Raw genomic sequence first — 18345 nt, 5'->3', positions numbered from 1 at the left:
TCCTAGACAAACATTCACATCCAAAACATTTTTCCTTAGAAACAGTGAGGGTAACCATAGATATAGTTGCTATATAAGTAATTATCTTACAGCATACATTAAACTATAATGATACAAAACAAATCACCACACTGGTATGCTGCAGCATACATTATGATTAACAATGACTGTGTGACCGTACAACCTCCTCCACCAGACTCACATAGTCAATCTCCTCCTCCAGTTCAGCTCTCTCCTTGCGGGTGTTCAGCTGTGGGAAGACCTCTCCCAGGAGTGGAGGCTGAGGGGATGGTGTCTTTCCGTTGCAGTCATGGTGTTCGCCGGAACCCCCTGGTCCCCCCAGGCCCCCCGAGAAGCTCTTCTTCCGTGTAAGCGCCGGCAGGGCAGGCCCCGGCACCTGCAGCAGTTCGGGGAGCTCCAGGGAGAGGGCTCGTCTGTCTCGACGGGGAGGGAAGTGGCGGGACAGCAACGGCGGTGGCAGCATGGGGGGAGGGGACAGGAGGGACTCGTGTTCGGCTGGGGTGGAATGGGGGTTGCGGGCCCGGAGGCTGCCGCCTCCAACCCCTAAACCCAGCCCTCTGGAGTTCCTGGCCTGGCTGTTCCAGCTGGACCTTCGGTTCCACGCAGACTGAGGAGGAGGGCGCCCCCAGCTGTGGTAGAGGGAACTGCGGCCGGGACGCTGTGACAGAGGAAGGGCAGTGTGCAGCTGCATGCGTGTTGTACAAGGGAGGGTGAAAAATAACCCCATTGAGTTGTCATAATTTAACATTAGTTAAGCATTTGCTGATGTATTGACTGGCACCCATGCAATTATCGAAGAAATACTGACAGTAAAGATATAATGAGAGATGATCATATGACAAAGAAAAGACTGGTAAAAACATAAGTAGTAGTAGTAATACAATAGAAACAATAGTAGTTTCTGTCATACAGTAAATGAGAGTCACTGGCAGTGATATACTTTATTTAATAAAGATTATTCCATCAAAAATATATGTGTGTGAATGCTGCATTCCTTTATCAGTGGTACTTAGCCTTCAGCAGTCCCTTAACTAAGGCACACTAAATAATCTAACATGACATACTAACCAAATCAAATCTAAAAAAAACGAATGGACAAAAACATAAATCACCCTCCAAATATATACAGCAGACCAGCAGTCTGCACTTTAGTCAGCACAACCCATGTGACATGCAGAATTCAGGCTTGATAAGATCATGTTTAATTCATGGTGCTTTCAAAAAGGGAAAGTTGTATTTAATGGGGCCCACAGACAAGTTTCCTTAACTGCACCAAAGCTCACGCTGGTAAAGCAATGGCCACGTGGGGCATACCTTGATCTCTAGACTACTCTTACTAACAAATGTCTCATTCCTGCTATTCTGTTAATTGGTTTACCTATTTGTGCATTTATTGATGTATGTTCTTTTCCCAAGGACCAGAGTTTATTATAAAACCATACCACCTTGGGAAAAAGCACCATTAATCAATACATACAGAGATAAACAAACCATTTCATTACCCACAATGCACTACCTGTGCATTCATAATCTCGCAAGCGGCTTGGCTATGCTGCATTAAATGAGGTGGAAAATCAGAATGGCAGCGGTGACAAAAACATTAAACTTGAATCAACAGTGTACATCGAGCGGCGCAACCGTCACACTCGGCGACATCATCTTCCTCCTTCGCCTGCCGGCCTGGCGGCTAATCTCTCACACAAGATGTCGACGTCTCACTGCGAGCAGACCGCAGGGTACAAACAGAAACCAGGGACCCGGCTTTTTCACCTCAGAGGGCCACAGCCGGCTGTGCCAATCACACGGCGCAGGGTTGCTCCTCATCACTCTACTCACCAGAGATCTCTGCTCCAGGTTGGCCTTCCCCAGAGACATCACGCTGCTCTTGCGTGACCCCAGCGCAAAGGTCAGTCGGTCCACCTGGTATGCCCCTCTGGGGTTGGACATTGGTGCCAGCTCCAGGTGCCCGTTTGGGGTCAGCGTGCAAATCTTTGGATCTGAGGGGTGTGAGGAAGGTGAGATCGCAGTTAGTCCAGGTCAACTCACTGCTGCTTTGTTCCCTTTAAGGACAGCTTGCTGAACAAGGCGGTGGAGCTGGCGGACCTCCAGATTGTTTCCTGTTTATGCGGTCGAGTGAAAGGATGGAGGCTTGGACGTGCTGCTGTGAATGTCTTGTGCAATTCATTCCTGCAGGTAGAATAGATCAAAACTCCTTACATGCAAGCTTTCCTGTTTGTTTTGAGAGTGTCGGAGGCTATCAATGGTTGTTTAGACTCATGTAGGGAGCAGAATCAAAAGCTGGACGAAATAACAAAGTAACAAAATATTCCTAAACTTCAGTGAAAAAAAAACAACAATTCTTAAAAAATCAATAAAGTGTCACAATAAATTGCTTTTATTGGTCTTTGACATTTTGGTTTTACACAAGATCAGAACTATGTGGTTTTAAAGCCACTATTTAGCAGCGCCCACTTGTTGAACTGAATAAGTATATCAGCCCATTTGGATGGGGTTATGAAGCCGAGTGTAAAAAAAAACTGACATAAACTAACAAAGAGCAAAGCTCAACTCTGACAGAGCTGAGCTACTTTTCCATGTACCTCAGACTGTCACCAGACAACAAGCTGGCCTTCACTGGGAACATTGCATGAATAACCTGGTCCTGCAGATTCTTTGCCCATAACATCTGAAGGGGCTTCCCATGTCTCACCACCTACTCAACCCAGCTCCCTGATGCAGGCCATCATGCCCTCATGCCTGGACTACTGCAACTCCCTCACCGCAGGTCCACCCTCATGATCCAGAAAAACCCTCATCTGGTCTGGAACTCTGCACACTGTGTGAATTCTTACATGTTGCCCCACTTCTGTGATCCCTCTACTGGCTATCAGTCATCGTTCACATCATATTCAACATATTAGCGCTTGCCTACCAGGCAGGAACAGCTCCTCCTTACTCACAAATGATCATCCCACTGCACACCCCTGCCAGGCCACTCTGCTCTAACACCTCTGGCTGCCTGTCTGTCCCTCCACTGCAGGGATGCCCCTCCCTGTCTCATCTCGTCTTGACTCTGGGCCCCTCAGTGGTGGAACGAGCTCCCAGTTATCATTAGAACAGCTGAGTCACCGGCAATCTTCCGCCGCAGACTGAAAACTCACCTTTTCAGGCTGCACCCTGGTGACCCGAAGAAGGACGCTTCTCCTTTCTCCTAGCACTTCAAAAATTTTGCACTAGAAAGGTAGTCTTAAGGGAGTTTTGAACAGACTAGGACTGATTTTGATGTTCATGCTCATTGATACATACTGATGTTTTATAAATTTTAAATACCCCTGGTCTGCAAAAATGAGTAAATGTAAAGGTAGAAGACTAGGTCTGTGTTTAAGCATGCACTTTTCCATTCACCTGCCTTGATCTACTGATAAGCTGTAACCATTGAACCCATGAGTATTTCTGAACTTATTCTGCCCTTTTTTTCTTTATATAACCCAAAAGGGAAAGCATTACATATGCATCAGTGGCAGGATCCTCTTAACCAGTTTAACCACATTTCAGACTAGACCTTTTAAATGGAAAACATGACCTTGTATGGCTCACATAATGAGAGGCAGGTTAATGTGAAAAGCAGAACTGCAGTAAGATCAGGAAAGATGTGCTCTGCAATCATGGCTTGAGTGGTACAAGGTACTCAGCACGAAGTGAGCTTGACCCTGTGACCCGTGCAACCACATAACTTTCGGCGGTGCCAAAAGAGCCAGGTCTCCAGCACAATATTGTAATTATTAAATTGCCATTAATCGTAATCCTCTAATTATATCAATAAACTCCATTTTTATGTCATCATTAGGACCTCATGAAACAGCCAGTAACAACTCTCTCTCCCTCTGTCTCTATCTCCTTCTGATAATGCTGAGGTAGGATGAAGGGAGAGCGATTTCTTAACGTTCCTCATTGTACTGTACCTGAAAGCTGGAGCGGGTCTTTCTGCTTCTCGCTCTCGTCAAAGTTAGAAGAGGACCTGTCATCATCGGAGTAGGAGCGATTGGCATCCCCCTGTCACACAAAGAGGGATGAAGTGAAGAAGGGAACGGAGAGAAGAGGGAGGCTAAACAAACAGTAGATATTACTGTGTGTTGACCAATAACCTGACCAAATACCAAACTAACTTTTGATTGTTGTGAAGCCCTCCTGAAGCATCAAGTATTTATAAGACAGTGACTAAGAAACAAAATAAATGTCATGAGACTGACATTGTTGAAGTATTGCTCAGATCATATCCTATGTCTGTATTACTGATTGGGGTCAAGTAAAGAGCAAATGTGTGCAGCACACCTCCATTGTGTAACTGACATATCTGTTGACCTTTTACCTCCCCGATAGCCCACTTACCTCAGCCTGGAAGCCCTCCACCAGGATGGCAACCAGCAGGTTGAACAGGACGTAGTTTCCAAAGGTCATGAGGGCCACAAAATACAGAGCCGCCCAGGGAGAAGTAGAGGCCATTCCATTATACAGAACCACGTTCCAATCCTCCTGAGTCAGGATCTGCACACACACACACACACACACACACACACACACACACGCACACAAACACACAACTGCTGTCAATAGGATCTAATGAAATGTGAATTGTAACACAGCACCAAGCCGTTATGGTTAAACACTACATGCCTGTGGACTGGCACTAAGAGTTTGAGATGGAACAAACCTGGAAAACAGTGACGATGGCCCACAGCAAGGAGTCAAAATTCTTCCTGTCCGGGACCGTGTCCCCGGCCTCTGTCTTCAGGCTGAATTTACACCCAAAGATGTGCATGCCCAGGATGCTGCCAGCCAAATGAAGGAGACAGACTCACTGTGAGTGAACACAATGATGTGTTTTAAAGCTTCACGCGTCCCCACAATGATTTTGCTGACCCACCACAGGAGAAACATGCTATATACTGCCTGTTTCCAGTTCATATTCATTCCAATATCACATTCCTAAGTACAGGAATGAACTGGAGAAGCTATTGAGGGCATTTCCTTCATACATATGCTTTGCCTCTCCCCTCTGCAGCATAATAGTGTGCCCATGAAAATGGGAATATGCGGTTGCTGTTGAACCTTGATCAGGGGTAAAAGGCAGCAGTAAAGATGTTCATGAACGGGCAGGCAATCCAAATATTTACATTTCAGCTCATAAGTCCCCCCGTACGGGTTCCAGAGAACTGATTCAACAACAGCCGCCGTGCAGAAACAAAGAGACCTTCGAGGAAAAAAAAAAAAAAAAAAGTCCCTTTAACAGAATGAATCATGGCACTGTATAAAACGGAGGCCAACGGAAAGATACACGGTACTAAATTTGTGTGAGAAACGAAGACAGATAGAATGCATTTACTGACACACTCAATTTCTCCCCTGCTCCATTTGTTTGCGCGCGGCTGTGCGGAGCCGGAGCGCTGCGGGGCGTAAAAGGCACAGGCGCTGCGTACTCTGGGGGATGCGCCATTTATTGCGCCGCTCCCTATCAATCTCACCCCACACCTTATTGACTTGTCGCCTCGCCGGCAATTCGCCTCATAACCGGTCGCGTCCCCTCTGGCCCCAAATAACACAGATGACAGGAGCGGCTCGGCGAAGGTCCGCGGAGGTTACTCTGGGGCGTTTTTATCCCGGCGTGGCGGGCACGCGTGTAGCAGAGATGAAGTGAATAGCTCGTGTGAGTCCTGTGTAAAGCCTTAGGTAGCGGGTAGGAGGTAGCCAAGCGGTTACGTCACTCCCTGAGACCTGGTTAACTAGCGCTGTTGCCGACAGGCTAGGGGCAATTTGCCTATGCTCAACTGGCAACGACGCTAGCCGTAAGGGGTTGGCAGTGAGCAATGAGAACCCCGGTTTGAAACTCGCTCACTCGCTGACCCATGTAACATCAAATTGAACACAAAGCAGGCTGCCACCCGTTACACGCGCTCAGTGATTAATACCACAGGCCGTGCCTGGCTCCGCCCTATAGCAACGAGGGAGCTCGCGACCGACCTGCCCGCGCGTGCACGCACCTGAAGATGAAGATGAAGAGCATGAGGAGCATGCAGAAGGTGGCCACGTTGTCCATGGTCTTCATCAGCACCACCAGCTGCCGGCGCAGGGCCGGCATGAAGCGCACCAGCTTGAGCACGCGCAGCAGGCGGAAGGTCCGCAGCACCGACAGGCCCCCGTCCGACTGGCCAATGATCTCACACACGCTGTTGGAGGGGGGAGAGGGAGCGGAGCAGAGAGGAGGAGAGGGAGGATGGGGAAACACAGTAAAAGAGAGAGAGAGGGAAAGGAAAGGGGAGGGGGTGAGAGATGGAGAAAGAGAGAGGGTAAGGGAGGGAGAGAGGGACACCGGCGGAGACACGTTGTACTGTTCTCAGCTCTGGCTCATTTCTCCAAACCAGCCCACCCCCAACCCCCCCCCCCCCCCCCTTTTATCACACCGTAAGCTCCTAACCTGATGATGACAATGATGCCGTCGAAGATGTTGTAGGGGTTCCGCAGGTAGCAGAAGAAGCCGAAGGCCGTGAGCTTGAGGATCATCTCCAGAGCGAACATGCTTGTGAAGACGATGTTGCAGATTTCCAGGACATTGGTCAGCTCCTCTGGCTAACATACAGAGAGAGAGAAACATACACACACTATGTAAGTGAACTTCACAGTGGGATCTGCACATAGAGCAACACTGGGACATTGAGAATATAATACCGAGAATATTAAGTCTAAATTGGGATTTGTGGGCAGAGAGGGATGCATATCGGGCATATTAAGTCTACATTAATATCTATAGTGACAGAGTGAAAGAGAAAGATATACTGAGGGCATTAGCTCCACACTAAGATTTGCAAGCAGTAAGACCCAGAATATGAAGACACATTCTAATTATGATTTAATATGTCATTGGTTTGGAAATACAGAAAGCCAATAAAACCTTTTTTTTTTCAAAATGGATGGGGTTCTTCTGCTGTTCACAGTTACTGCACTGAGTCATGAGAGAACGTGGTACTGTATTCCCTGAAACAGTAGATTACTGTGTCACTGTCCCCAGAGAAAGAGACAAGAGGCCAGTGAACACACACACACACACATACACACACACAGCTGAAGACTATTACAGCACTGAGCCAAAGATAATGTTCAGATGGAGAGATACATTAGAGCTGATACTGAGGGAACAGCATGCCACCAACAGCAGCCCAAAAGAGAAAAGGAAAGAGAGAAAGAGGCTTTATACTGATGGCCCCCTGTTTCCCCTCTCTCCCAGCCTCCTTTTTCTTTCTTTGTCTGGTTATCAGCCCATTCAATCTCACAGCCATCAAAAGCCCTCCATCGATCAGCTTAAGGAAAAGCTCAGCTTCCCTTCACACAAACCCAGCTGAGAGTATTGAAAGACACTAAAGAAATGTCATTTAAAAACAGTGGACTATTGGCACTGCTGACGGTGCTGCTGGTGACAAACGTATAGACACACAGACAAACAGACACACAGATAAACATACACACACACACACACGCACATTCCTATCCCATCCATCACTGCCCCTAGCCCCTGCCACACTCCACCCCACCTGTTGTCTGCCCTCATTTATTTTCGTGTTTGCTTACCTTCCCCGCATGAACACTCTTCATTTACACAGCACTCTCTCTCTCTTTACTCTACGCTCCTCCTGCGAAAGGTTTCTTCCCCTTTTATATCTCTCATTATTTTTCTCATTTTCCTCTTCAAGACTCATACTCAAAACATTTGTTAACAAAGTAAACTAAACTTTCATTTTATCTTCTGGTGATCCAATAATACTGCCCTTGTCTTTAATAGACTGCGCAACATATATCTTCAGACAGATTTTTGTCCAACATACACAGTCAAAACATCTTCCTCCATGTCTTCATTGTGAAAATATTGTAAACTAAAAAGATCACACATCTAGAATCCAACAGATAACATATCTAGCAACGCTGAGGGCCTACTGAAGAATATTCTGCTTTTGCAGAATCATTTTAAACAAAGCATGTCACGGAACAAGAATTACTTGAAGTTTGTCAGCTAGTCTACCAGTTGAACATTTGCCCTGCGTACATAAATCACAAAAAATCAGTGGTTAAGCTGTCGTGGCCTCACATGATTCTTCCCCTGCATTATATTAATAATTGATTGCATTCAAAACAATAGGCAGACATCTTACAGACCAGTAACCAATGGGCATGCTATTCAGCTCTAAATCACTTATAGGTGATGGGAATCATTTGGTGATGAAGTCAAAATAAAGTTCCATTTTATTTTTTATACACCACAATAAAATACAACAAAGAAAAGCAACAACATACTACTATACTCAGTGATCTTCAGGATAACTCACATTCATAACACACATTCAGTCTGAACCTCAATAGACGCAATAGGGATCATGAACAAGGTAGCAGCATTGCGCACTGGAGGTGGTTTGTGCAGCTCTGAGACAATCACACATTGTGGAAATTTGGGCCCTGTGTGTACGCCACTCCCGGACACAAGGTCACAGAACCTCCTCCTCTGTTTCCGCTAGCCGTCTAATGTGTATGAAAAGGGAGCAGGTGGGTGATACTCGGAGCGGAGCAGGGCAGTTCAAAGTGCTGTGTAACCGCAGCCGACTCGCTCTCCCCACAGCGTCTCCATCCTCGTGGGTGTGTGTGTGCGTGCGTGTGTGTGTGTGTGTGTGCGTGCCTATGTGCGTCCTCACTCAGCTCCCCTCTCACTGAGGATATTTTTAGCGTCTTCAGAGATGACAGAAAAAACTCCACTGCGGGCTAGGAAGGAGTGAGTGGGTGGATGAGAGAGAGAAAGAGAGACAGAGACTGAGAAACAGAGAGAAAGAGACAGAGATGGGGAGCTCTGGTGTCTACGAAACTATGACAGCCAAATGTGCACAACTACATGATACTAAAGAAGCACAATTGCAGATGTGGCTTCCAATCAAAGCTCTGTAGACTGCCTGTTCTCAAAGAAATTGTAGTTCTTCATGACTACAAGTTGGTGGTGATGTATTCTGTTCAATTTGCCAACGCTGCAGTCTTCAAAAACTCATTTGACTGAATTGAGTTGAGGAGAAAGCGAGTCTCCTGGCTGAATTGAGGAATATTGATCAGTAGGTGGTGGGAAGGAAAGAGAGGATGCTCAGCACAGATAGCAGTTTACCTGCTCGTGGTGCTCGATGCCCATGCTGATGGTGTTGATGAGAATGGCGATCATAATTCCTCTGTTGAAGTACTTGCTCTCCACGATCCCCCAGAGCTTGATTCTCATCTTGGCCCAGATCTCCTTGCATCGTCCTCCACAGAGCCCCTCCTTCCTGCCATCTTCGGCGTCTGCCTCTTCCTCCCTCGAATGGGCGCCCTCTCTGTCCGTCTCCTCCACAGCCCCTTCCTCTGCGTCGTCATTGGTTGAAGCGCCCACGGCCCCCGCCCCATCACTGTGCGACTGTGCGGTGGCGCACAGCGGGCACCCATCGGGGTCTGGGGAGACCGATAGACCAATGGGATTCCCAACAGAGGCGTGGTCAGGTTTGCCGTTGTGTTGACAGTGAGATGCTATCGGGGCAAAGGCACACAATGGACAAGTGAAGGGAGACAAGGGTTAGAAAAGATGACAACTTTGTCAGTTATATGGATTAGACTGTTTATACTCAAAACTGGTCCCCCCATTCAGACAGACTCTTCTCTTTTGCCTTGCATGCGACAGAGCCTATACGCATGACCATGTAATGATTCTAACACCCACCCCTTTGCTAATATTCCTGGTGCGTAAAATAATCCTAGTGTCCTCATGCACCTTCAATCAGTTTTTTCCCAATTATTCCCCCAACACACACACACACACACACACACACACACACGCACACACACTCACAGTGCTGGTGATGATGGTGCCTGTCTCCCCCGCCGGAGCCGGTTCGCTCCCCCGCCTTTCCGGCCCGCGCTCTGCTGCCCCCTGCTGGCGGGGCGGGCCTGCCGCGCAGCGTGTTGTAGAGGGCAGCGGAGCGGCGGCGGGCCTTGCGCAGCACGTGGCACACGTACTGGAATATCTCCTCGTAGCAGTCTCCCGGCTCGGCCATGCTGGCCAGCGTGCTGGAGGAGAGGCACTGCGCCCGCTGCTCCTGCATCAGCTGGTGTTCCCGCTGCTTGGTCTCGGAGAACTGCGTGGCGATGACCACCAGGCACAGGTTAATCATGAAGAAGGAGCCCACCTGCGGGGTCAAGGACACGCACAGAAGGGGGGGGGGGGTGGGTTGTCTCAGTAAATTAGCACCCTCATAAACAGGGACCCACACAGAGCCAATACAGGCAAATACAGGCACATTAAGAACAGCAGTAATCTTCATAGACGGAAATAGATTAGCGAGAAAACAATCATTATTTCCAAATGCCAATTCAAACTTGGAAAAAAAAAACTTTTAAGACCTTTTAATTGCAATCAATTCAGATGTAAACTTTGAAATCCTCAACCTACCACCATCTAATAATATCCATTTTCTTTTCTTTTCTTTTTGCTGAAGAAACCATTAACGGGGGAAAGACCAGCAAAGAAAGTGTTGTACAGACAAGGTTGGACAAAACTGGTAGGCACAGTTCTGATTCATAATATCAATCCATGCCACATAACGCAGCAGAAACAAAGTTGTCAATTTTGTGTGTTCCACCTGAAGGCAGATTTGAAAGTTTAACATGAAATGACAACGCTGCACGACATAAAGTCACACACTTCTCATTTCGGTAGCTCACGCATGTTTGTGAATGTTCGCGCGCCTCGTTCTTATTTAGTCATCAAAAAGATGCGCTTGTTTCTGTATCATTGGATTTGGTTGGAGAACAAACAGGGCTTAGCAACACTCAATTCAACTTCAAAGACATAAAAGAAAGGAACAGGGACAGCAATGACCCGGAGCAAAGGCTGAGACTCATTAAGTGTCCCTCTGGGGCTTTGATGTGGCGCTTTGAATAACATGCCATTATACATGTTCCCATGAGGGAGATAGCGCTTCCTAGATTTTAATGGGAAAATAATTCACCGAGGATCACTTAATGCAGTCTCCCAGTCTGTCTCGCGACCAAAATAATGCATCTATAATCTGTAACTGTTCCCATGTTTCCCCTTCTCGATGTGTCTCCTTCCCTTGATGTTTCCTTTTCTTCCTCGATGTGGGTGAGGTCATATTTCAGGGACCTCCTCAGACCAGTGCTCAGACAGTGCTCTGTTCATTTCCTCTTCATGTTTCTCCCGTCTTCCTTTATCCTCATGGCAAACAGCTTTCCTTTCAGTTTACAGGGAGTAATGTTGTGCTGTATGTAGTCCCATCAAAAATCATAACTGGCTCTAAATGGGGATTTTTTTTTTTTGTGAGCACCAAATTACATCAAAGTTATTTATTTACATTCACCTGCTACGGAGTCATCTTCTTGTTGCTCCCTGATCTATGCTGCAATGCAGCTATTCCCATTGTCAGTGTAACAGTTGGGGCCTCCTTGTTCCTGATGTACTATCAATCCTCCGTATGTCCTGTGCATATTGGAGAATTGACAATAAAGTTGACTTTGACTTTGACTTTGACTTTGACTATTTTACTCACTGAATCTTGTCATCTTTCACCAAGGGCTACTGTTGAATCTTACAAGCCTGGACCAGCTGACACTAGACTGCTGCAGCTCTTGTCTAATGTCTCAGTTGAAACATCCTTATAATCCATGTTCATTATAGGTTGTTGCTCACGTGACACGGTTATTATAGGATCTCACTACCCCTAACAGATCAAGGAGCAACAGGTTGTTGCAATGTGTCACTTGATTCAGCCACAGTGTCTACAGAACACTGTACACTTTACATTACATTATTGCCATTTAGAAAATGCTCTTATCCAGAGTGAATTTTATCAATGTATAGTGGTGGATATACTTAGGCAATTGCAAATTATTTCATGCCCTAGGGTACAACAGCAGTGCCCCGGTGGGGAATCAAACCTGTGACCTTTTGGTTATGAGCACTGTTCCTTAGCACTGCACAACCCTGCTGCCCACTAACTGCACACTTGCCATTAAAAACAATAAATGATTTCTACAAGTTTATTGCTGCTCTATTGCCATGTAGGTTACCGATATATTGCAGAACCTGCAATGAATTAAGTGGAGTATTGTAGCTGTCTTTCATGTTTTTGTATCAATGTCAGAGATCAACATTTTACCATTGTTATCAGTGACTAGCCTCCGGTGATCAGCGTCAGCAGTCAGTTCCAGAATGGTTCAGCTCAGATCAGCTTGGTTTAGGTCAGTTTGTAACAGACTGCAGTCTGCACAGAGGAGGAGGGAATGACTTGAGGGGTGGGGTGTGTGAGCTCTCCCCCAAACGCTGATCCTCGGAGTGGTGCCACTTGATCAACGAGTCGATGCCATTCAGTTATTAAATGCTCAAGTAAGCTCATTTTAAAGATGGAGCCGATGCCAGATTTGTACTCAGAGAAACAAAGTGCTTCCCGTCAGTCAAGTCCGCACTTACATCTCTCCGCAGTGACACCTCCTACCTGTGGCCCCTCCCTTGTAAAAAGAAGCATGTGAGAGGGAAATAATCTCAGCCTCGGGCACTGCGATAAGCAGAGCTTCCAGCTGAGGCCAAAGCTGAACCCAGACTCCCTCCCGCTCAGCTAACACAGGGGTCAGAAATCAGCAGTGATGGCAGGATTCTTTCTGCAGGCCCTGCTGGAAGTCACCTATGAGGAGCCATCTGTGTCACCAGGGCAATTTGGTGTCACCAGGTGTATCAGAGATTTGATGGATTTTGGTTGATGTCAGGTTTTTCTGCTCCAACTTTGAACTTTTGACTCCTAAACCCTGCTACACACCACATCAAAGGAGTTTCAGGGCTTTTCAGTGGGCATTTAAAATATCACTGCATTACCCATGAAGGTAGCTGCGTTATCCACTGCTGTGATTATCTATTTGTCATCTTTAATGCAACAATAATTACATTTTACATTTTTTGCATTTATTCTTTATGATAAGATTAAGTGAGTGAATTTTAAAGGGCAAATCCTATCATTCTTTTTTGGATTTATTAAAGTTTTCAAAGCAGGAAAAGCCTTGAAGGCTTTCAGTTGTTTTATATGTGCATTTTGTCAGCAGCTCTTCAAAGGAGGACCTTAATAGGTCAAGCTGAGAAAAACTCACTATCATTCAGTCACAAGTGATGCCATTCAAAACAATTTGCACTTTAAAAGGCTCACAGCATGTTCAAATGTTGCAACTGATGCATTTTTAAGACCCCGGATAGCCAAAGTTTTCAATTTCCAGCTCTGAGTGTGTTCAAAGCAGCTTTAGATTGTACGGGCTTTTAATTTGAAACAAGCTGGAAATGCAGTGATGTCACATTGACCTGAGGTTATAATGATTGTTCCAATTTACGCAAACCCACATCTACTTGAACAGCACCAGAGGACAAATTTGCATGGTGTACACATGACACATCGACACCCACAAGATTAATATTAATTGACGAAAGACATCCAGCATGGCAACATTTTAATGCCAATAAAAAAAAAAATCTGCCTCCAAACTCAGAAAAAGAGGACCTTCATCACAGTATATAACACACAATCACACACTAATGCATGTATGTGTAAATACACACAATCACATGCACAGGGCATATGCTACTATTGCTGTGCATAACACAATATTCCAAATAATGAAATCCCAAATCGAGATTTCCTGTTTTCAGAAACTGTTTTCACATTAAACGGCCTATGAAGATGACATATTAATTAATACGGACAGCAGCTGGGCGAGGCAGCTCATAAACGTGCACACTTAGCCAACCACTGAAATAATGCTCTCTTTACATCTACACTACACTGGTATATTGGACATAAATGGCAAGTGGAGAATTGTTTCACTAACAGAGATAATAAAAAAGGGTAATGAGCATTCTGCTAACAGATGAAAGTAACAGGAAACAAAGCCTAAAAGTTGCAACAGAGAGGTAAAATGTCCCGGAGCTAATTTGGGATAAGCTGTTGAAGCTGACAAAGGCTTGACTGATACCTTCAATTAATACTCTCACAAGTGGGTACTAAAGGAGATACAAACAGGAGGCTGGGAGAAACACAGGCCTTGCACCCGCTGGAATATTAATAACGACAATTAAAAAAGCAATAAAAGTGGTTGCGCGAATGACAGGCGTGATGGTTAAACTCAATGCGGAGAGGCTGCATTAAGTTTATGCATTGAAGATCTCATTTAGATCGCTGCCTTCCCTTTCTGTTGCCAAGCTACAAGAAAGGGATATTTCTGCAGTAGAGAGAATCCAATGGGGAGGAGAGACGGCGGAGCAAGCCCTGCTCTCAAAGACGTTTCACACAGACAGAGGTTACAGCCACAGGAAGTGTTCAGAACCGTGGAGGTGGCGGGGGATTTGACTCCACTCCACTTGACTGAAGATACAAGGTCGGCTCACAACTCTGCTTTCTGCATCAGCAGAACACGATGATGACGCAGTGTTCTAGACGTGTGACGATGTGACAAAATAATGTGACTGCAAACCAAAAGCAAGTTTTTCTCTGCATGCGTCTATTGATCATCCCAAATGCTGAATTGCACATCATTAATTTGAAGCTTGCAGTTCTATTAGGATCAAATGCCTGAGACGGAGCCCTTACAACTGGGTCCTACTTCGAGTATACCGCAGCACTCTGATATCCTTGTACTGGAGAGCTACAGCACTTTCCTTTGATTAACTATTGTCTCTGCAGATTCTGTGTGGATGTTCTTCTCAGTCCTCAGAAAGTTCAAGCTGCATGAAGATATTTGTGAATTACCCTTTAGGGCAACTGTGCTGTAGCAATCCCTGTTGTATGCATAAAATAAGAACTTAAAATCAAGAAGAAATATATACAAAATGTATAGAATATAAAATATATAAAATATGAGGAGTGTATAAAAAGGGGAATGGCCATAGAGTATACATAAAAATTGTCTGTGATTGCATTGACAGGAACAATCTAGGAGCAACAGTACGTAGAAACGTCCATGCAATACACGTTGTATTGTATGGACATTGTATGTATTGTATGTATAATAAAAGTATTTTGATTATATCACCAGCGGCTGTAGAGCTAGAGACACAAGGCTGCCCATCCCTGTTTAAATTACATTTTTTCCATGAACCTGTAAAACAATACTCAATCAATACATAGAGGACCTCACCATATTAGGGATCAGGGTAAGTAACTGAGGAATTCTGGGTACGGCATCCCAGTTGGCTCGGTTCAGCCATTACCAGCACGCTCAGATGTGTCACTTACGATTATGAGCAGGATGAAGTAGATGAAGTTGTAGAAGGAGTGGGCGTCCATCACGTAGTACATGATCTCCACCCAGCCTTCCAGCGTGATCACCTGGACATAAAACACATGTCAGTCAAACAGCACAGGGATAATCCCAGGCCCGTTCCCCTGAGAAGCTCAGGCCCGGGTGCTCAAAGGAGCGCCATTGTCACCGCACTTATCATAAACTCGACATCGCAAGCCTGCGAAGGATGCTGTCATAATGACAATGGCTGAGCCAGACACTAATTTGCAAAAGCACAAAGCCGAAATGCTTACGTAAAGTCCCACGGTGCGGCGGAAGATAATCTCCACCTTTCTCCTCACGCTGATGCGCATTCTCAAACTCACTAAGAGGGCAACGGTAATCTTTCCGCAGCACCTCATTTAAAGCGAATCTCACAATCAGGTAATCGCACATTCATAATTTGCAAGCAGCTCCAGGCAGGCGCATTCAGAGAGAGGAAGCGTGAACCACAGAAGCGAAACACATCAGCGGGCGACTGTCGCCGTGAGGTGGGCCGGACACCTCGGGCGGAGCCAGGGCTGTCACAAATTTGCGCCCCCACCTGGAAGATAACGATCCACGCATAGCCGATGTTGTCGAAGTTGATGGCGCCCTTGTGCGGGTTGGTGTGGCCGGTGTAGCAGCGGGTGTAGTACTGGTTCCAGTTGATGCAGAGGCCCGCCGAGCTCACGCTGCCGTTCATCAGGGGCTCGGGACTCAAGCCCAGCTCCTGCCGGTGCAGGAAGTCGTCCTTATCCAGGCAGCACTCGCGTCCCTCTTCTCTCCTCGCCGGGACATCCCGGCACGACATGATGCCGTTATCTGCCGCTAGGGAACAGATAAAGGGCCTCTCATCGTCCTCCTCGGGCTGGTAGTAGGGAGTGGGCAGAGTGATACCTGTGGAGCTGTAGAGGACAAGGGAAAAGAGTGAGGGACAGACAGAGGCAGAGAAAACAGAAATGTAGGAAAAGGGAAAAACAAGAGAGATGTATTTAAAGACAGTTAAGTGGCTTCCATTCTCTGACATGCCGGCCTGCAATAAAGAGCAGCTTGTACACAAATGCAAAAAAAGGATTACTGGCTGCTTATCTGATGGAGAAAATTGCAGTAAGCCAAGAGTAGTAGTAAAACCAAGAGTAGGCATGAGGCATGCAGGTAAGTAGGCATGAGATGATACACTCAATGCACGGTACGGTAGTTCATGATACGTCGTTATCACTAAATGATATTTCCCCAAGAAGTAACACAGTGCAAAAACATAACATGACGTCCTTTCTTCAGATATCAAACCCCTGGCGGTGCCAATATTCGTGGTGTATCGCACATTTGAGTACTATAATTCATAACTGGCTAAATTCTACTTAGTAAGAGTCTACATAAAATATAAGAGAGCAAAATTAACAAATTGTATTAATGGAATTAATCTGTATTCATGAAACCATCAATCAATCTCTAACTTAACTTTGCTGTAGCAATGTGAAATGGATCATTTACAATATTTATGTTTGCCAATGTGCAATATTATATTATAAAAATTATATAGAAAAATTCAATTTACCCATGGTATGCAGGGTATATCATGAAAATATGTGCTCTTATGGATTATGAATTCTGTGTATCTTCATAAATGTTTTTTGTACTTAATTTTTTTTTGTGGCAACCAACAGGGCAATAGAAAACATTGGCTTGACACATCAGTAAAGTATAAATAATTTTCCACTAATATGAGAGAGTGCATTAGGGAGAGGGAGGGAGAGAGAGAGAGAGAGAGAGAGAGAGAGCGAGAGAGAGAGGACAGTGGAAGTGAGTGAAGTCTGAGGCTCTGCTGAGCGGGACACTTTGACTTTGATGTGACTCTGATATGCTGGCTCTCTATGATACGGCAGCTGTGGCGGTGGGGCTTCTCGGTCATGCCGATAAGCATCTATGAACTGTCTAGTGTTGAAATCGAGGGAAGAGGAACGACGGGAAGATCAAAGCAAAAGAGAAATCATGCAAGTGGGACTTCTAATAGATGGAGCAAAATACAATATCTCAGGATGAGGCCACAGTGGAGTAAGAAATTCCCTTGACATAGTGTGTGTGTGTGTGTGTGTGTGTGTGTGTGTGAGAAAGAGAGAATACAAGCAGAAGATGAGGAGATAGATATGCCAGGTGACCTGCCTTTAGGGACCGTGAGAAATACATTTCATCACATAAGATGCTCAAAACTCCATCACACATCCTATTGGTTGTTTTTTCTGTGCAGTTGTCCAGCTGTTCACTGAAGTGTGGTGAAATCATTTTACATTGTCATGCCAATACACCGTCTCTGAATGGAAGAGCGTGCAATTGCAGCTTGAGGCCAATACGACACATACGCATTTAGACAAAGATGTATTCCCTCAACTGTAAGGGGAAGAGAAACACAGAGAGAAAACAGGGAGAAGGGTTACCTGTACTCCCCAGAGCAAGAAAGGAGAGAGAGAGAGAGAGAGAGAGAGAGCAAGGAAAGGACAGGGAGGAAGAGAGGCAGAGAGTCAGAGAGGTGGAGAACGCAGCAGCACATCACTTGGATGACTTGAAAGCTCCCTTAGAAGCTATCCGACTGTAACTTTTCCCTAATTGACTCTGCCGTGGCATTTTAATCATCCACTTTTGAAAAACGAGCAGTCTCCAAAGAAGTTCGCTCGAAAATGTTTTGCTTTGTAATCGCCAGCAGTGTTCCCAGCGACACCGTTAGATGAACAAGGTGGTTCACTCTGTCACCCTGTTGGGGGAGAGGTGTTTGTTTTTTGGCGCAGAGAGAGAGAGAGAGAGAGCAGGAGGCTCAGAAGAAGAGGCCTGACTGGTGGAGCCGGTCCCTGAGGTTCCCGACTAACCGCATTAATGAACAAATTAGTCTCTCCTTTAATTTGTCACTTCCAGTGGCGCCGAGGCCTTCCCAGCCCCCAACACAATTAGTGCCGCGCAGGAGATAAG

The 18345-nt window shown here is 45.8% G+C and overlaps 1 protein-coding gene across 1 annotated transcript in view; it reads right to left on the bottom strand.

Moving 5' to 3' along the window:
* LOC118772509 (voltage-dependent T-type calcium channel subunit alpha-1I-like) overlaps nt 1-18345 on the bottom strand; it is a 74079-nt gene that overhangs the window by 30339 nt on the left and 25395 nt on the right. The window contains exons 5-15 of the mRNA XM_036520898.1: nt 15947-16289; nt 15357-15449; nt 9920-10256; nt 9209-9600; nt 6494-6645; nt 6060-6245; nt 4733-4850; nt 4411-4566; nt 3984-4074; nt 1858-2018; nt 203-679 (exon numbers count right to left, since the gene is read on the bottom strand). Of these exons, the coding sequence (XP_036376791.1) occupies nt 203-679; nt 1858-2018; nt 3984-4074; nt 4411-4566; nt 4733-4850; nt 6060-6245; nt 6494-6645; nt 9209-9600; nt 9920-10256; nt 15357-15449; nt 15947-16289 (2506 nt within the window). The remainder of the gene's footprint in view (nt 1-202; nt 680-1857; nt 2019-3983; nt 4075-4410; nt 4567-4732; nt 4851-6059; nt 6246-6493; nt 6646-9208; nt 9601-9919; nt 10257-15356; nt 15450-15946; nt 16290-18345) is intronic.

This window comes from Megalops cyprinoides, chromosome 1 (genome assembly GCF_013368585.1).
Source record: "Megalops cyprinoides isolate fMegCyp1 chromosome 1, fMegCyp1.pri, whole genome shotgun sequence".
NCBI classification, from domain to species: domain Eukaryota; kingdom Metazoa; phylum Chordata; class Actinopteri; order Elopiformes; family Megalopidae; genus Megalops; species Megalops cyprinoides.
The sequence above is the reverse complement of the archived record's forward strand: the minus strand, read 5'-3'. Positions and strand labels throughout refer to the sequence as shown.